At 34.9% G+C, this 20636-nt stretch overlaps 1 protein-coding gene across 1 annotated transcript in view; it reads right to left on the minus strand.

Annotated features, from left to right (window-relative positions):
• Window positions 1–281: 281 nt before the first annotated feature.
• The window catches only part of DNAAF10 (dynein axonemal assembly factor 10), a 31058-nt gene continuing 10703 nt past the window's right edge, over window positions 282–20636 (minus strand). The window contains exons 2-8 of the mRNA XM_074207487.1: window positions 17516–17616; window positions 15727–15857; window positions 13296–13397; window positions 9133–9248; window positions 8549–8683; window positions 5103–5200; window positions 282–1011 (exon numbers count right to left, since the gene is read on the minus strand). Coding sequence (XP_074063588.1) covers window positions 804–1011; window positions 5103–5200; window positions 8549–8683; window positions 9133–9248; window positions 13296–13397; window positions 15727–15857; window positions 17516–17616 — 891 coding nt within the window. The 3' untranslated portion in view covers window positions 282–803. The remainder of the gene's footprint in view (window positions 1012–5102; window positions 5201–8548; window positions 8684–9132; window positions 9249–13295; window positions 13398–15726; window positions 15858–17515; window positions 17617–20636) is intronic.

Below are 20636 nucleotides of genomic sequence, written 5' to 3' on the forward strand. Positions count from 1 at the left end.
TTTATTTATATATATATAAAATATATAAATAAGCTTTGCCAAAAATCAACACACTAACCAAATCCCACAATGGTATACATCTCCAACAACCATAAATGATTGTGATAAACAATAAAAAGTCTTACAAACTTAATTGAACTATGTATCATTCAAGAATAAGAGTAATTTTTTAAATTGTTAAAAGAGATTTTTGCAAATTTTTGATACTTAGTACATTTTATGAGCAGCATTAGTGATGTAAAAAATTATAGGTCTATTCAGGGTTATTTTATAAATAAAATAAATACCAAATAATATCCTTAAAATAAATCGACACTGAAAAGCCACAGAGAGAATATGTTTACTAATACTTAATTTATGGTAATTTTAAACAGCTCTTTTAAACAGAATTGATTTCTACTACAATAATATACATACCACAATAAAAAACAGTTGAAAAACCTTGGAACTTTGGAAATGTAGTATACAGTAAACAGAGGCAAAATTATAAAAAATAGAGATGTTTTGTTTGAAATTTTAAAAATACATTGTTTTGCTCTAAAAGCAACTCTTTTGCAGAGCCCTGTCACTCCCACACTCTGTAGTAGGTAAGTCACTCAGTCAGGTGAAGAGAGCAGAGCCCTTTCATTCCCTATGCTCAATCCCCAAGCTGTATTCCATGTCTGTTTATAAACAATTTCTGTACCAGCCACCCTTTGTTCACTGAATGTTAGTGGATGACAACAGAATCATTACCTTTTCACACAGACATCTTAAACTCTAAGCTGTTTCCCTGGGAAGCTCCAAGGTCTAGAGTTCTTAGGTCAAACTTTATTGAGCTTCGTAACAATCAGCACTCTCACTGTCTGATCAAAGGCACTACAGACACAGAGACCCCTTTTGTCTGGACTCCAATCCAGACTGGCAATGGGCTGTGTGGACAGGGTTACATTCTGCAGCAGACTTACTGAACCTGCTACTCCCATCTCTACTCCTTCAGAATCTTTCTTTGTGCGTTGAGCAGGATAGTCACTGAAAAGAAAACCAAAGTGATAAAGAATAAGAACCTAAAACATGCTGAGTTTGGTGCTTTGCATTTATACACACAGAAAAGCAGGGCACAAATATGATCCCTTGACATAATCACTTCAAGAAACTTTGAGGTCTAGAGGCAAAAGTCAAGTTTGGGGGATTGAAAAAAGTAAGAAAAAATCAACCCCCAACTTTGACTTTTGCCAAGAGAATTTAATAAACATGTTAATGAACATGCTGATTCTTCTAATCTTAGCTAGAAGCTATTTCTGCACTGTATGTAACAAGGAAGGATATAATTCTGAAATAAAGAATTAACACAGTTGCTGAGGCTTGTCTTAACCCCTCTTCAAATTAAGAAGTGATTTTTACCAAGTCCCAACTACACATGCTTCAAGTGAACAATCCTAGCCTACTTTCTTGTTCTTCCTTTGGTTATGCCTCTAGAGAACCAACTTCAAATTCTTTATGCAACTTTTGATAATTTCCAGGGGTATGAATATAGAATATTCTTAGATTAAAATATTTGAAAAGATTGTAAAAGTATTTTGTTTGTTTTTACAGATGAAAACATGAATGAACAAAGTAAATGAAGCTTAATAACTTCTAAGTAATACCTGACATTGAGAAAAAATAATTTAGGGTGCTCAAAATTCTTAGTCAATTCCAATTTATTAATCTTTGGATCTTTTTAAGGTGTATAAGTACCAACTATTCTTTTGTTTCATTGAGCCTAATGGAGACAGAGTGATAAAGAGACCCAAAGTAAACCAGAAATGAAGCAGGAAGAGGTTAGGAAATAACTTTGATGTTCTGTTAGACCAAACTACTTCTCATTTTAATTAAAAGAAATAAAACAATCAGATGAACAAATTGTTTAAGTGGAAAGTCCTTTGCTTATATGTCTATTGGCAAGAGCTGCAGCTGTTAAGTATTTAAAAGATCACGCAGAGTTGGGGAAAAAAATTTCTCTCCATTATCCATTAAAGTTTTTATGTGTCTCATTAATTTTAATCCATTCTCATCAGTTAGACATCAATGGTCAAGGGTAAACAAGCTCAGTGTATCGGGGAACATAATTTGGAACCTAAGGTCCCATAATTCTGTCCTCTATATAGAGATGAATAAATGGTGATGGATTCAAATAGAGAAAAGGGGTCTGTATAGGAAATATCTTTTAAGTTAGATCAAACATTTAGGTATCAAAGATTTTCACATTTCTAGGAATCATTTGTTTTCTGTTTGTGGGTTTGTTTTTTGTTTGTTTTGTTTTTTTTTAGTTTTTGCAAGGCAATGGGGTTAAGTGGCTTGCTCAAGGCCACAAAGCTAGGTAATTATTAAGGGTCTGAGGCCAGATTTGAACTCAGGTACTCTTGACTCCAGGGCTGGTGCTCTATCCACTGCGCCACCTAGCTGCCCCTTAGGAATCATTTCTGAATGCATGTATGATTATATGTTTACAAATACATTTTATACAACATAAGATAATATAACATATGTGTATGTACTAATAATACATATGTATTTAGTTGTTTGTGTATGTATGCACATAACCATAGTATAAGAGACAACATTACAAGGGGGATGGAGAGCAGGGGAGCCCCAGAGACAGAAAGACCTAAGTGAAAACCAAGGCTTCCACACATATTCACTGGCAAGTTGCCTAAGCTCTCAGTGGCACAAACAACTATAACAATGAATTACAAAAAAGTTGCAGGTCTCTGGGCTCTGATTTTTCAACTGTAAAATAAGGGAGTTAGATTAGGTGGTCTTTTAAAATCCCTTCTGGTTCTAAATCTAGCATCCTATTATTTAAAATCAATGGAGGAATTTCCTGAACCAATATATAAATACAGAGTATCTAACACACATATAAATATATTTAGATATGATGAAAATATCTACCACTGATTCAAGGGTTCTATGACTTCAGACCCAGGTATATGAACATTTTGACAAGAATGGCAAAATGACTGAGTTTATGTCACCACATCATTTTCCCTACCTTTACAATCTTCAAATATCTTTCTCTAAGAGTATTCTATATTCATATCCCTGGAAAGTATCAAAAGTTACACAAAAAAATTGAAATTGGTCCTTGAGAGTCATAACCAAAGGAAGAGCAGAAAGTAGGCTAGGAGTATACACATGAGGCTTGTGTAATTGGAACTTGGTAAAAATCACTTCTCAGTTTGCAGAGGGTTTAAGACAAGCCTCAGCAACTGTGTCAATTCTTTATTTCAGAATTATATCCTTGTACATAATGTGCAGAAATAGCTTCTAGCTAAGAGAGTAAGTTTAAGAATATTATTATTCATATTCATATTCCCAATCTCCAGGCCACATTTCATGTCTTTTTATATCTCTGTACCAGCCAACCTTAGCTTTCTTCACTGAATGTCAGTGCATGATAACAGAATTTGCTTAAGCCTCGATGCTTGAGAACTGAGCTTACAGCAGCCCAAACCACAGGATTCTGTCCAGGGACACACAATCCAAAGGAACACCAACACAGACATATAACGAAAGCCTCCCAGGTAAGCAGACTCTTCAGAGATGACTGTGTGACAATGAAATCTTCATCATAGTTGCACTGTCCCTCTCTCTACTGGAGTCTGATTTACAGCCTCATATGATTAGCATAGCTTCTGATACTTATAATCAAGTGTTCCCAACCATTTCTGGGGCTATTTCTATACTTAAAACTCTCAGCAATTATAATCAATTTGAGGAGAAAATTATTTGGCTTTTAGATCTATTATTCTTGGTAAATAATTCAGGATGGTTTAAAGAGCAGTAGCTCTCATCTCCAGAATGAATTCCTGACTTTTCTATCACTCCATGTTCCCTTTATTCCTCCCTCCCCTTCCCTTTAGAAGTCATCTAGTTTAGCTTATGAATTTAGCAAGGAAAAGATAGAGCTGACCCCAGTCATTGAGAGAAGACAAAAAGAAGGCAATTTAGCAAAGATCACTAGTACTTTTGGATGGATTTAAATGGATGCCTATCATATAGCAAGCACACCTAAAACTTTCTGTTTGAACTTTCAACTTCTAGCAGCTATAGTTCTCAACTATGGGAAAAAATGAATTTGTTTCTAAATCTATTCTTCTGGCTAAGCAATTTAGAATTCATTTCTATACCTGTATAACCTTGATTCCTCTGACACATACTTTCTAACTGCCACAATGTTTTTCACAACTATCTTTAGGTTTCTTATACTTCTAATCAAACCTTACTTTTGAAAAACTTGTCATTTCTCTTTTTTTTCCTTTCTTTTTAAATTTTATTTATTTAAGGCAAAAAAGCTAAGTGACTTGCCCAAAGTTACACAGCTAGGCAATTATCTGAGGCCGGATTTGAAGTCTGGTCCTCCTGACTCCAGGAAGGTGCTCTATCCACTGCACCACCTAGCTGCCGAAGGATTTTTTTTTTAAATTATACTTGTCATTTCTCATTAAATTTTCAAGTTTTTTTTTCCATGTCAAACTTTGGAAAAAAGATATTTTTTTCCAAGTTTATTCTGCTTGGCTAAGGGCATCAGAAACAGTTTAAACTTTTCATTATTTTAAGGTTTCATTCAAAGAATATTGACATTAAAAGTCGTTTAGTAAATAGTCTGAAGAATTCAATTGAAGAGAATAAAAAGGCCATTTTCTATAATTCCATATCCTTAAAAGTCTCCCCATTTGGGACATTTAACATTATCTTTCTTCTTGTAAAAAATAAAAAGCTAACAATAGTGATTATTAGATTGTGGGAAAAAATTATTTCAGTGCCATCTGAATGCAGGTGATATATAATCTTATCAAACATAATGCTATAAATGGCAATATTTTTAGTCTTTCAGGGGAAAGCAATTTTTGTGAATATAAAATAAATAAAAACATATGTAAATGAAATATAAGGGTACTATTGCCCAGTAAAAGGGAACTTCAAATTATGTCAAAAGGGACTAAACTGAATGATACAAAAAACCCCAATCTGTTCTTATTTAATGTTCATAGGCAACTTAAAACAACAAAAAAAAGCTTATGTTTAGGGACCAAAAATCAATCAAAAGAAATCACACGCATCAAGAGAAGACTTACTATTTCCATAGATGAAGGCCCCCTGCACCTCCAGCAGTCATAAAGATCTCTCTGTTCTGAGGCAGGTGTCGGACTTGCCACACAGTAGATTTATGAGCCTAAAAAGGATCAGTCATAATACTAGTGATGAATACAAATTAAAGTGATGAACAGGAACACACACAAAAAAGGAATTTAACAAATATAGATTTTCTTAAATTGAAATTGGTCAGTTTTTAGGAATGTAATTAAGATATTTTACTTTTTATAACGACTACCAGAAGTCTGATAAAACTTTTAATCATATCCTATTTTATTTCAAAGATGCCATCAAGCAAATAGGATAATGAAGTAGCAATCACATGATACAGTGAAAGGAGAGTCAAATTTTGAGTCGCAAGATCCAGTGTGACTCTGAGCAAATCATTTAATCTTTCTGATCCTCAATTTTCTCTTTTCTTCCCACCTTTGTTCCTTTCTATACTTTAGTACATGTCAAAGCTTGGATTTAAACTCAAAGTCATCTTAAATCTGGGGCTGGGGCTCTCTTCTCTGTGTCAACTAGCTGTCCCTGGTCCTCAAATTTCTTTTTTTATATATTTTATTTATTTAAGGCAATGGGGTTAGGTGACTTGCCCAAGATCACACAGCTAGGCAATTGTTAAGTGTCTGAGGCTGGATTTGAACTCTGGTCCTCCTGACTCAAAGCCTGGTACTCTTTCCACTGTGCTACCTATCTGCCCCCCAATAAGTTATAACAGATCATCTCAAAAGACTCTTTTTCAGGCAGCTAGGTGGTGCAGTGGATAGATCACCGGCCTTGGAGTCAGGAGCACCTGGGTTCAAATCCGACCTCAGACACTTAATAATTACCTAGCTGTGTGGCCTTGGGCAAGCTACTTAACCCCATTGCCTTGAAAAATCTAAAAAAAAAAGACTCTTTTTCTAAAATTTACAATTATTTGATAACCAGAAATATTATGAAACTCCTTGCACTGGCCTTGGAGTCAGGAGAACCTGAGTTCAAATCAGCCCTCAGACACTTAATAATTACTTAGCTGTGTGACCTTGGGAAAGTCACTTAACTCCAATGCCTTGCCAAAAAAAATATTGCTAGAAGTTAATGAGTTTTTTGTTATTGGGAGGGGGGAAATTCACCAGTACCAAAAAAACCTTGAAAAATAGTACTGTTTACTATTCACATGGATATTTTCAGTCAATATAAAATAAAGAAAAACTTGCACTGATAAACAATGTAACAACAGATAAGTTTTAAACTGGCTTTCTAAAGCCACTGCAAATATTTACATTTCCTTTAGGCAATGGTTGTAATTGTATCATATTACTTTGGTCCACATCAGAACAAGATTTGAAGAGATTTTTGATCACTTGCTCTTCTTGCTTGCTGAGTGTCCATCATAATTTACCTTTGTAACATGATCATTTCTTTTTAAAGTTCATTTCGTGCATCTGCAAAAAAGGCTTTTGTGGTTCTTCTCCAACTCTTCCATATTCTTTAAGAATTACTCATAAAGCTATTTAATCATTTTAGTCTCTAGCTCTAAACTATTGTGGCTTGTTGAAAAACCTTTTGCTGTTGTTGAAACATGTTGGCTAGTTTTTCTTCCTGTTCCTCAAGTTTCTGTATATCCACATCTCACTGCTGAAATAATATAATGAACTTAAGTTTTTGCCTCTGTTCATGTGTTTTCCCAATATGCTCCATTTTCTTAGTTGGTTTTTTTTTTTGCAAGGTAATGGGGTTAAGTGGCTTGCCCAAGGCCAGACAGCTAGGTAATTATTAAGTGTCTGAGGCCGCACTTGAACTCAGGTCCTCCTGACTCCAGGGCCAGTGCTCTATCCACTGCGCCACCTAGCCACCCCTCCATTTTCTGATTACCAGTTTTAAGTGAATCTCGAGTATCTCTTTGCGAGAAAAACCTTGTTAATATCAGGTCTCAATCCTTACAATATATTCTGTACTTCACCCCATATCTTCTTTGACTATTCCATGAGGTATAACTGTGGAAGGTCTTTTTCCCCCACGCCTTTCAATTTCTGTAGTCTTCCTCAGAGCTACTCAGATCTTTCCAGACTTCTTTATCAGCTCAGTTCACTTGAGCTTCCACTGCTAGTTTCCCAAATTTTCCTGGAAAATATTTTCTTCTTAAAGGTACGATAATTACTCAATTTTCTTACTGCTATGTCCAATTACAAAAAGAATATGAGCCCTGGGAGGTCAGGGACCACTGGGGGCTTTTCTTTGTTCTCCTAACAGCTTAGTCTTCCTAGAGGGTAGCCTTTCCCTGGAACTCATCTCAGGCCTTGGGCGGACAGTGGCCTCTCATGAAGGACCCCAGCTAAGGGAACTAAGAAAAAGATGAACAGGATATCAAGAGGTGACAAGAAAATAAAACTGCTACACTGAATATTTTTAAAAGGATGTTTAGCTTAATGATATAAAAATTCACAAAATAACACAATTCAGAAAGACAATGGTATTGAGTGGAAAATAATGCAAGATTTGGAGTTCAAAGATTTAAAAGGTCCATAATTCAAAGGGTGACAAAATGAGAGATGGAAAAAGTTAGCATGGTTATCCAAGTCAGCCCCTCATTTCTAGGGAAACTGAGACTCAAAGAAGATGGAAGACTTGCATAAAATCACAGAAATTATAAAGTGGCATAGCCAGTATTTGAATCCAAGTTCTCTGAATCTGAAAAGATAGGGGTTCAACCTTGTTTTTAAAGTCATTTTCTCACTCTGATTCTTCATCTAAAAAACAAATCTAATAACATTTCTGATAGCTCCAACAATGGTCCTATGAGGAAAGAAAAGTCTGTGAAAACTGTACAACACTACAGAATCTGAGCTATGTTATCATTACTATGTTAAAAAAAAATTTGTCTACCTATTAGAATAAATACCCCCAAAAGAACAACCTCTTTTTGGCAAAAAGTAGTTAACAGTGGATTTTAATCTTAAATTCTCTCACTTTGTCATTATTTTAATACCAGATAACCTATCTAAACCCTAGAATGAAAAACATGATTATTTATAGGATGGTACTAAGGATTAAGAAAGGCAAAAAACTGATTGAGAGAACATTAGCTATTTTAAATTTTGTAAATAACCTGTTATTTTAACTTTGCAAATAATCTGGAAGTCAATCCTAACTTTCCTAATGTTTTTGAGGGCATCACCAGTCCTTCACAAATTTAGGCATCCTCTTTGACACTTCACTCTCTTGCTCAGCTCCTATACCTCCTCTATCCATGTTTTTGGCACCAGATAAATACTTAAAGGTTACATCTGAATTTGAGAAATCTACCTGCCTATATGCTATATATCAAGCATTAAACCAACATTTGTATCTGGAAGAAGTTTCAGAGTCCAGTTGATAAGCTATTTTCTTTGGTCAAAACAAAAGAACCATTTTTAACAAAGCCATTTACTTCATACCCTACCTTTTCTGAAACAGAGGCAAATCCTTTGGTTGGATGCTGAGTTCTCATGTCAAAAACACGGAATTTCCCTTCTAGTGATGTAGCTACTAGTTTATTCATATTGATGTCTTTCCTGTCAAACTCCACACTACAAACCTAAAAATTGAAAGTACAAACATTCATGAGGATGTCATTATTAATAATCAGTTTGGTTCTCTTGAACTGAACAAAGCTGCTTCAAAGATAGGAGCCAACAAGAAAAAATGCAAAGAATCTATTTTATTTTTTGAACTAATACAAAAGGCACTTTTCCTTATATTAATTTTCTTTCTTGGATAAATTACAAAATTTTTGGTGCTACACTCTATGGGCATAATTGAAAAGCTGCATCCCTATTTGTACAGTAAATGAAGTTTGAAAAGCTGTAAATAGAGTATTCTCCACTAAAGGTACACAACTCTGGGACTTCAGGGATGAATTTGCTTATTTAAGGCTTAGGAAAAGGCCCTCTTTATGCTAAGGGGGTTCATGTGTGCCCTTTACCAACTCAATGGTACAAAAATGATTGTATAAAGGTTCTGACCAAGAGTCAGAATATACATTACCCCATTTTTAATATTTGTTTCCCATCTTAATGACATATTTTTTAGATCAAATAGTTTGACATCCCCATTGTCATAGCCAGCACAAACAACACGTTCCTCTTGATTGTAAGCATTGCCTGAAAAAACATAGAACATTCCAATTTAAAATCATTACTTGACTAAAAAATGCTCCCACAAATTGCCTGTTAATATGAAACTGAATATATGAGCTATATAGAGACATATAAAAAGGTAAACACATAGAATCTCATTTTAATGAGATAGAGATGCTATATACAACATTAAAGGCAAGTTTTAGAATATGTGTCATTTTTTTTAAGTTTTTTACTTGTCACCTAAAGCAAATATCTGGCATTTGCAGTGTATAACACTGTATATTTTTCTGGTTCCATTTTCATGGAGACTGAGGGGACAGAAACTGCAGTGGTAGTATTTATTCTTTTGGCAATAGGTATGTTTCAATGTCTATCACATTTGACTAAATTAATATCATTTTTTTCCAAAACGCTATTTGTAATATGGATTTTTGGGGGTTTTTTTGGTGGGGAGAGAAGCAATTGAAGTTAAGTGACCAGGGTCACACAGGTGGTGAGGGTTCTGACTCCAGGGCTGGTGTTTAGATAGGTTGTTGCTTCTACTCTGCCATTTTGGCTCCAGAAGGTTCATTTCTGAGACTAACATCCACAAGAATCAACTTGGTAGAATGGAAAGAGTGTTTGACCTGGAATTCAGTTGGAAGTGTCTCCCTTGACCCTTATAAACTTATTAAGAACCTTCTAAATCCTGGTATACAAAAAAAGTGGCAAAAGATTGTCTCTGCTCACAATCCAATGAGGAAGAAAAGAAGCAAATGAATAGGGACAAGCAAACTAAACATAGGACAAATCAGAAACAATTAACAGAGCAAAACACTAGAATTAAGAGACATAGGAAAGATTTCCTGTAGAAGATGGGATTTTTAACTTAGACTTAAAAGTACCAGTGGCTAGTGGAGGAAGGAGAGCATTCCAAGCATGGGAGACAGCCAGAGAGAATGACTAGAGTCAAAATATAGTGTCTTTTTGTGGAACGGTCAAGAGATCAGTGTCATTGGACTCAAGAGCACAAGAAAACACAGTGGGGAGTGAGTTAGAAGCCTGGAAATTTTGAACTGTATAAACACTGAGACAACAAAAAGTTTTACTGAGCTGTGGCTTCTCCTTGGTAAATGAGGAAAACAATCTCCACAGTATTGACATCACAGAGTTGTTTTAAGGATAAAAAAGAATATTTGTAATAAGTTTTACAAATCTAAAGTTGCCATTTAAGTGCTATTATTTTCTTCCAAGTTCTAAAATTTCCCCCATAATACAAATACTATTGTATTTGTGTGGCAAGTCTGTGCTAAGTGCTAGGGTTATAATAAAAGAGAAAGACAGTGAAGTATCCCACATCTTAATAAGAGAAGAAAACATGTATAAGGGGGAGGTGTAATTAAGGAAGGGAAGCCATAAAGATGATGATCAGAGTTACACGACAACTGAGTGATGTCTTTTCCTGGAATAGTGGTGGTGACCTGATTAGTAATTTTTGCATAATGTTTCTTAAATATCTTCAAAAATTTTTTTACTCTTATTAAATAATGTCTAGCTTAAAAAAAAAACAACTGAACAGTTCTGTTACTTCATTCAATAACCCCCTTATGGAACACTTTCTGTCTAGAGAGCAATGAGGAATACAGAAATAGAAAAGTAAACTAGAGGTGGAGCCAAGATGACAGAGTAGGGGCAAGAACTCACCTGAACTCTCCAAATTTCAATCCAAACAACTTTAAAATAACACCACAAATCTAATTCTAGAGTGACAGAATCAAAACAAAGTTGAGGAGAAACAAATTTGCAGCCTAAGACAACTTAGAAGACTGGCGGGAAGGGGCGGCTAGGTGGTGCAGTGGATAGAGCACCGGCCCTGGAGTCAGGAAGTACCCAGGTTCAAATCCGACCTCAGACACTTAATAATTACCTAGCTGTGTGGCCTTGGGCAAGCCACTTAACCCCATTGCCTTGAAAAAAAAAAAAGACTGGAGGGAAAGACCTGTCACTCTGGGATGGTAGTCAGAGCCTATAGTGCAGAACAGTCTAAGTCATGCTAAAACTAGCAGCAGGCCTTGGAGATGACTGCACCAACACCAGCACCAGATTTGGGATCTCTCAGCCTTCAGAAGGTAAGGGAGTTGGGCAAGTGGTCAGAAAGAGGTTACCAGGGACCCCTTTGTTTGTGTTGGGTTTGAGACCCTGCTGAATTGCCCAGCAAGGGGTCCAGATCACAGTCTCAGGTTCAAAGCAGAAAGGAGCAATGGTGCTCATAGACACAGGAAACAAGGAACCTAGTTGTTTCTTTGCCAGGAGGAACACTGGCAATTGTGGCTCTGGAGGAACAAGGTCCCTTCCTGGATAAAGACTAGAGTACAAGCCAGGAAAGCAATGACCACACATCTCCTTAGATACCTTGGAAGCACTGAAGGCTTACAGATCCCGCCCCCCCACCCAAAATTGGTCCTGAAAACAGTAGCCCAGAAGCCATGGAGCTTGGGACAGTTCCTCTTAGCAAGGGGTGAAAGTGCTCTAGCAGGACCAGGTCTCAAACTGTATTACAAAGTGATAATCATCAAAACAATCAGAAAGAAGCAAGAAATAGAATGGTGGATCAATAGAGTAGATTAGGTATATAACACATATAGTAAATGGCCATAAGAATCTCCTGTTTGATAAACCCAAAGATCCAAGCTTTTGGGACAGGAATTCATTATTTGACAAAAATTACTAGGGAAAACTAAAAGCAATCTGTCAGATCAGTATCCCACACTGTATATCAAGAAAAGGTCAAAATAGGCTAAGATTTTATATATAAAGGGTAATATCTTAAGCAAATTAGGAGAATGTGGAAAATTTTACCTGTCAGAGTTATGAAGAACAAAAGAACATAGTATCAAATAAATGACAGAAAGCATTATATGATGAAAAATGGATAAATTTGATTACATCAAATTAAAAAGGTTTTGCACAAACAAAACCAATGTAGCCAAGATTAGAAGAAAGAAAATTGGGAGAAAATTTTTTTATAAGTTTCTCTGACCCATCTTCATTTCTCAAACACATAAAAAACTGAGTCAAGTTTATCAGAATACAGGTCATTCCCTATTGATAAGTGCTTTGAGGATATGAATAGCCAGTTTTTAGAAGGGGAATTCAAAGTCAACTATAGTTTAATGAAAAAATGTTCTAACCCACTACTGATTAGATAAATGCAAGTTAAAACAACAATTCTACCTACCTCACACCTATCAGATTGGCTAATACAACAGAAAAGGAAAATAACAAATGGAGGGAATATGGAATAACTGGCACACTAATGTACCTGTTGGTGGAGTTGTGAATTGACCTGGAGCAATTTGGAACTATGCCCAGAAGGCTATACCAATGATCATGGGCAAGTCCCCTAACTTTTTATGGCCCATATACCTGTCTATGACAGTAAGTAGGAAGTGCTAATTGGCTTTGGTAGAGGGGATTATCTAATCAGGAGTTCCCTATGCCAATAATATAACACACAAGAATGTTCCATTTCTCAAATCTTCCTTTCAGATTGAAGAGAACATTCAGAAGATCATCTCATCACTTTATCAAGTAAGAGAAACAATGACTACTAGAGCTGTTATTAATATTAATAACAGTTCTAGTAGTCATTGTTTCCTGTCCCTTTCTACATGTTTCTATTTCCTTTCACAATCTATTTGCTTAGATGACTAGTATCACTCAGAGGCATTTCTTTTAGGATTTTTTTTTTGCAAGGCAAATGGGGTTAAGTGGCTTGCCCAAGGCCACACAGCTAGGTAATTATTAAGTGTCTGAGACTGGATTTGAACCCAGGTACTCCTGACTCCAGGGCTGGTGCTTTATCCACTGCGCCACCTAGCCGCCCCACTCAGAGGTATTTCTTAAGCCTACAGATGGCATTCAGTGCTAAGAGAAAAAAAAATGTTGGTCACTAGATCTAGGAAACTATTCTCTTTTTTAAAAAATTCTGTATAAATTGGATAATTCTGAAAGGAAAAATTTCTTCAAGGACTTCTTTGTATTTTGTAATCTGATACCTAAAAATACAAATGTTGATTAATAACTTACCAAATGCAACAGTCCAACAGTCTCTCTTGCTTTCTCCTTGTACAGGTTCCATATTGGCAACAGGAACATCTTTTTGCCTGGGATCCCATACCTTTACAGTTCCTATCAGGAATAAAAAAAATTGGTAAAGTGAGATAGTTATTAATTAGTTTCCTTTTAATTTTCTTATATCATACTCCTAAAATCAATTATTAAGAGATTAAAATGTCCATTGTAATATTTTAGCACCATGATATCTGAGAAAATTCACATATTTTCTGATCTATAATAATCTATAAAAATTGGGAAATAGTATGGAAAGGGTATTAGAAATGGAGTCTGAGGACTTAGGAAGTAATTTGTGGGACATAGTCTCTCTCTGTAACTCAGTTTATTCATATGTGAAAAATAAGGGGATTACACAGAAGTAACATCAATATCACCAGACTAGTTTTTTCATATCAGAGGTTGTTTTCTTTGTTCTAATTTGATGATAACCTATTAAAATGTTCTCATTATTAGTTTCATTCTATGCTCTCCTCTCCTTTCACTAATGTTATCTGAAAATATAGTATAATAAACAATATATAATCAACCAATAAATAGTTAATAAAGATCTACTATAAGCCTACTGTTATCTTATATAGGACTTAAAGATATCATTTCCTTCAAAATCAACTTTCATTTTCTTTAAGTAATTGGGGAAAAGAGCAGGAAAAAAAATTAAAGGCAATCCTTCTCAAACCAATTTCTGGATGAGAAAATCCTCGAGGGCAAAGAAATTAATGTAGTGCATAGTAGACAATAAAAAATTGAATAAATGCTTACTAAATGAATGCTAAATGATTGGATTTCTATTTCGGTCTTTTATTTGAACATGTAATTATGTAAGGTAATTAATCGGATTAACTTCTTCCTACATCACATCTGGAGGGGTGGGGTGATGACTGATACAGGGTTGTCCTGTAAAAGATTCAGGGCAGTGAGTGGGAGAAGTTTAGAAAATTCATCAATTAACAAACACTCATCTGAGTGCCTACTATGTATCAGACACTCTGCTAGGCACTAGGAAAACAAAAGCAAAAACCAAACTGTCACTGCTGTTAAGGAGCTTCTACCAGGGGGGACAAGTACAGAAATAAATTTTAAAATGTTCAAAATATACCATAATAAAATTTTGAAAATTTATGTATATAAAATATATGTATGTCTTTCTTGTGATGGCAAAATGAGAGCCTTAAAAAGCTGCTTCTGAGCCCCTACTGAAAATGTTTTCTTTTTTTTCTTCTCCTCCCCTAGTCTTTACAAACACCCAAACCCATTTTCCTTCATGAAAGCTTTCTCTTCCCCACTTGCTTAGGTGCCTGAATTTCCCTTCCCTGCTCCATGAAGTCCCAAAGAAGTCTGGCTCAGGAGAGAACAGAGGCATTGGCTCTGAAGAAACCTGGATACAATCTCCTTTTATTAGAGGATGTAATAGGATCCTCTGTTTTTAAGAGTTATCAATCTGGAAATGTTTATATGCACTAAATTTGTTTGTTTGTTTTTTAAAGGAGAAAAAGAAAAGTTGCTATTCACAGTATATTGGCTGTTGATAGCTTTAAAAGTCTACAAGGGTCACAGAAAAATAGAATTCAATGATATGGTCCAGTATAAACTAATAGCAAGTGTCATGCCACTATACTGATACTAATTTTATCTAATATCACTTAGTTTAACTTAAAAACTAACACAAGATAGACTTAGTTATAATCTGCCCACTAGCAGAAGCAAAGCACAATGAAGAGGGGCTAGACTAGGTCTAAGACTCTCTGGATTCTAATCTCAGTTCTACCACATACCATCTGTGGAATCAAGATAAATTCAAAGACAAATCACCCTTCTCACTCTCAGTTTCTTCATTTGTCAAATGTGGATGAAATCACTTGTCTTGCTTACCTCATATGATTGTTTAATACAGTTATAAATGACAAAGTACTATAGAAATATTACTCTCATAAAACTCCAAAGGTAGCTAGGTGGCACAGAGGATAGAGCAATGGCCTTGGAGTCAAGAGGACAGAAGTTCAAATCCAGTCTCACATGAGTCATACTAGCTGTATGATCTTGGGCAAGTCACTTAAACCTGATTTCTCACATCCAGAGCCATTGCCAGTCATCCTGATTCATAACTGGTCATGGACCCACCAGAAGGCTCTGGAGGAGAAAGTGAGGCTGGTGACTTAGCACAGCCCCCCTCACCCAAATCTAATTCACATGCTTGTCATGGCATCAACTCCCTGATGTTGTGGTCTTCTTCGAAAATGAAGGACTAACATCTATAGACATGTAAACTCAAATGAGGGAATGAACAAAGTTAAAACTAGGGATTCAAAAGACTTTTTTTCTACTTCAGTGTCCATAAAGATGGATGTAATTTTCCCTGGAAAACATACAGAGTATGCTGACTCACCATCTCGGCTCCCAGTTACAATTTCTGGTGCTCCTTCCCCAATTCCTAAGCCACCTACACCATCTATAGTATTTATGATTTCCTTATGGGCTTTTACAGAGTACACTGGCATCAGTGGAGATTCCAAATTCCTATACAACAGAAAATAGTTATAAACATAGTATATACTTAGTCTTCCACTAAAATTTATTAAATAAATACAATGCCCAAATTTGCATTTAAAATAAAAGTTCCATTATAAAAGTTTTCAATGAAATATATTAGTTTAAAATGTTTTACATTTATGCTTTCATCTTATCTCTCCACTTACTACTCTACTGCTCACCCCCAAATCTTCAGATTCAAATGAAAATTCTTATATTAACTTTAATAAAAAAGTAAATTCAAATTAACTTAAATTTCAACCAAAGTCAGATTGGTATTTTGGTTGAGACTTTTTACTTATATGTAAATGTTAGTTAAAATGGTTTAATTTCATACTAATAAGAAATCTCCCTTAACAGAAGGTATATACTTTTATTTTCAGTATAAATTTCAGAGAATGTTTGTCACTGATTGATTTACACACACTCCTATTTCTCAATCTATTCTGGTCTTTTCAAACTCCTTTGCTTTTCCTGGGGGAGTCTTTTCCAATCTTTCTCTCCAATATTTCACCATAGAACCTTAGGTTCTATGCATGTTGGTAGATGTCATTTGTCCACTAAGCAGTTAATATAAAGAAGAATTCTAAACAGCCCCAATATTCCAAAAAACAAAAGACTAAACTACCAAAACTAGTTTTAAAACAATTTTCTTCTAAAGTGGTAGGGGTCAGGATGCCAGTCAAGATAATAAAATCATCATCTACTCACACATTTAAAGTTATTATTATGAGCAATGCCCCCCCAAATTAAAATGTCATAGGACCTAAGAGCTAGAAATGATGGACTTTAGAGAACACCTAGTTCACTAGTTCAATCCCCTCATTTTACAGATAAGAAAATTAGGGCCAGAGAGGTGAAGTGATTTGCCCTAGTCCTAAATAAGGTTATTATGTTTCAAAGTTTTGAGTAGACTTTATGTTCTTTAACTCCAGATCCAGTAAAATGGAAAGATAATTCCAATAAAAGATTTAGATGACAAGATTTTGTCATACTTACGGTGGCTCCCTTTCATGGTGTAAATGTACCTTAATTCATAGAATAGTTACGTTCCTGAAAAGGTATCTAAATATTTGATTTAGAAAATCAGCTTTTAAATTCACTAGTGGAAATCTTTATTTAAAGAAACAATCATTGAATCCTTTAGTGAAGAATATGCTACTTTTGTCATTAAATACATATAAAATAATTTTTCAGTTTTATAAGTTGGGATCTTCACATAAATTTCCTTAAAGTAAAAATATAAACAGAAATTGCATTTGAAAAAATTTATTGCTGTAGTATTTTTCTAAAAGTTCATATTAATAACAATATTTGCAGTAATTCAAGAAAAATGGACTAATATTCTCAACCTGCACTTGGACATAAATACTAAAAACAGATTTTGAAAAACATCTATCTAAAAACCAAATATATACTGAACAACAAAACTTTTTTTGAAAATTCTCTTTTCTAGGGGTGGCTAGGTGGCGCAGTGGATAGAGCACTGGCCCTGGAGTCAGGAGGACCTGAGTTCAAATCCAGCCTCAGACACTTAATAATTACCTAGCTGTGTGGCCTTGGATAAGCCACTTAACCCCATTGCCTAGCAAAAAAAAAATTCTCTTTTTTTTCTATCTGTTTAAATACATATTAAATAATCTTACCATATACTCAGGTTTCCATCAAAATCTCCAGTAGCTAGATATCTCTGCTGTAGAGATGTTGCACCAAATGTTCCACATTTAAAGGGTTTGGACTTTTCAATCTTGATGTGCATGGAAAAAAGGATAAATTATTTTCCAAAGCAATTATTTGCAACCCTCAAAATTGACAGAACTATTATAGAATTTAAATACACACAATGAAAAAATGAAAAAATGTAATAACACTTGAATAAAATGCTAATTATGTTTTCCTTTAACCTTCTTTCTGTAATTTAAAAATGCATTACTGAAAAAAGTAAGAGTAATATTTTATAAATTTTAAAAATTTGTATATATATTCTCTTTTCCTCTTACTTAACTAATAGGCATTCATAGGCTGACCACCCTGCTATTTCAACTGGTTTGCAAATAGGGGAATTTCATTCATTAAAAACATTACATTCTTCCCTGAAATGCAAAATAGGAAGCTAGAATATATTTAAATTCTTATTTTTTTCCAGAAGGCTACAGAAATTAAACAAAAAAGCAAAATGTTTATATGCTTCTAGTATTTTTTCCCTGCAGAACACAACATACTGGGATAGATTCAATCCTTAAATTTATTCATTCAAAACACTTTTTCCAATTAATATTCTTTGGAGATTTTTTAAATTTAAAAAAAATTGAATATTCAAAATTCCATGGTACACCTGAGAAAATTCATGATATTCCAATGTGTTGTGTAATATATTCTTTGAACATTTGCTTCCTCCCATTGGACTTTTTCAAGTCTCATGATCTAGACCCCTTCAGTTCACCTTAGCCATATTGCATTGACCAACCACAAAGCGTTTCATTTCCATGAGCCATAAATGGTTTTTTTCCACTAGAAGACAATAAAGGTTCCATTTTCCATCTTTCCTTGTGCCCTTCTAAACTTTTTCTCAATTCTCACTACAATCTACAGCCATTCTATCCTTCTTTGCTTTCCCAAATTACTACAATGATACTCTGCATTCACTTTCCTTCCTTCAAAATCTTGATCCTTTATCTTGTTAGGCAATTTAAACTTTAATGACTCTATCTTCTTAATTCCTTATTCCTTTATTTTTACTAAGGTTCATCCCTCTTTATTTATTTTCATTGGTTCATTCCTTTCAATCTTCATCCTAGATTGTTCCCATTATCCACTACTACTTAATTAGGTAAATGTCACTAGAGGAAATCACACAACTTTGTTGATTATATTCAGAATTTAGGATGTATAATTCTCAATTGAGTCCTGACTATTGCACCTTAATATTTTTTTTAAAGATTTTATTTATTTTGAGTTTTACAATTTTCCCCCTAATCTTTTTCCTTTCCCCCACCCCCAACAGAAGGCAATTTGCCAGTCTTTACATTGTTTCCATGGTATACATTGATCCAAATTGAAAGTGATAAGAGAGAAATCATATCTTTAAGGAAGAAACAAAGTATAAGAGATAGCAAGATCAGACAATAAGGTATCAGTTTTTTTTCTAAATTAAAGTTAATAGTCCTTGGTCTTTGCTCAAACTCCACAGTTGTTTCTCTGGAAACAGATGGTATTCTCCATTACAGACAGCCCCAAATTGTCCCTGATTGTTACACTGATGGAATGAGCGAGTCCTTCAAGGTTGATCATCACTCCCATGTTGCTGATAGGGTATACAGTGTTTTTCTGCTTCTGCTCATCTCACTCAGCATTAGTTCATGCAAATCCCTCCAGGATTCCCTGAATTCCCATCCCTCCTGGTTTCTAATAGAACAATAGTGTTCCATGACATACATATACCACAGTTTGCTAAGCCACTTCCCAACTGAAGGACATTTACTTGATTTCCAATTCTTTGCCACTACAACCAGGGTTGCTAAGAATATTTTTCTACAAGTGATGTTTTTACCCCTTTTCATCATCTCCTCAGGGCATAGACCCAGCAGTGGTATTGCTGAATCAAAGGGTATGCACATCCTTGGTGCCCTTTGGGTATAGTTCCAAATTTCTCTCCAGAAAGGTTGGATGAGTTGCAGGTGGCCATTCTCCTTGTCAGTGCCAATCCCTCTACAATATTTTGTCTTTAAATTTCAACCCCTTCCAGGGGCTTATCCTTTATTTAACAGTTTGTCCTTTCTCCCTAATTTGTAATCTCTCCTTATTAGTTTCTTCTTTAATACTTACATACATATGAAAGTTGCTTCCATCCTAAAAACCAACAAACTAAAAACACCTTTACTACTTTATTATACCTTATTATTCCTCAAACTAAATTTCTCCTTTTCATATCCAAAATCCCAGAAAAATGCCCTATACTCATTGCCCTAACTTCAACTCATATTTACTTCTGTATCCCTTGCTGTGTGGATTCTGATTCTACTCCCTGAATGAAAATGCTCTCTGTTAAGTTAATCACTAATTTTTTTAATGACCAAGTTAGTAGCCTTTTTTTCACTTTTCATTCTTCTCAGTCTTTATAAAATTTGACACTGTCATTGCTGATTTCTGACACTGGATACTCTCCTGCTTTTTGTTCCCTTCAGTATCCCCCTCCCCCAATCCCCCAACACTGCTTTATACTGGTTTTCTTTCAAAAGTGATCCTTCTCTGTTTCCCATATCACAATCCTATGTGTGTCTTTAACCCAAGGCTTTATCCTGGGTTACCTCATGAATTCCCATTCAGCTATCATCCCTATAAAGATGAACCTTCAATGTACCCAAACCTTATCTTTATCCTCAGCTCCAGTCCTGAATCATATCTGTCAGACATCTCTATATGAATAGTCCATAGGCATCTCAAATTCGACATGTCCAAAACAGAATTCTCCTTCCCTCTAAATTTAACTCTCAAATTCATCTCTTTTAACTCCTTTAGTCAAGAAATCCCCAATTGTTCCTTAGACATCCCACCCAAAGCAAAAAAAAAAGTTCTCCACATCTGAACTTTTTCTCTTTAGTTCAGGCCCTTTACTGACTATCCCTTTTGACTAGTTACTTGTGAAGTCACATTCCTTCCTTGCAAATAGTAAAAAATTCTTAAAATGATACTCAGACACATTCTATTCAAAAGAATACCAAAGTTTATTTTCTTGGAAAGTTTTCTTCATAACAAAATGTTCTTTTA

Source organism: Macrotis lagotis, chromosome 1, assembly GCF_037893015.1.
Source record: "Macrotis lagotis isolate mMagLag1 chromosome 1, bilby.v1.9.chrom.fasta, whole genome shotgun sequence".
Classification (NCBI taxonomy): Eukaryota; Metazoa; Chordata; class Mammalia; order Peramelemorphia; family Peramelidae; genus Macrotis; species Macrotis lagotis.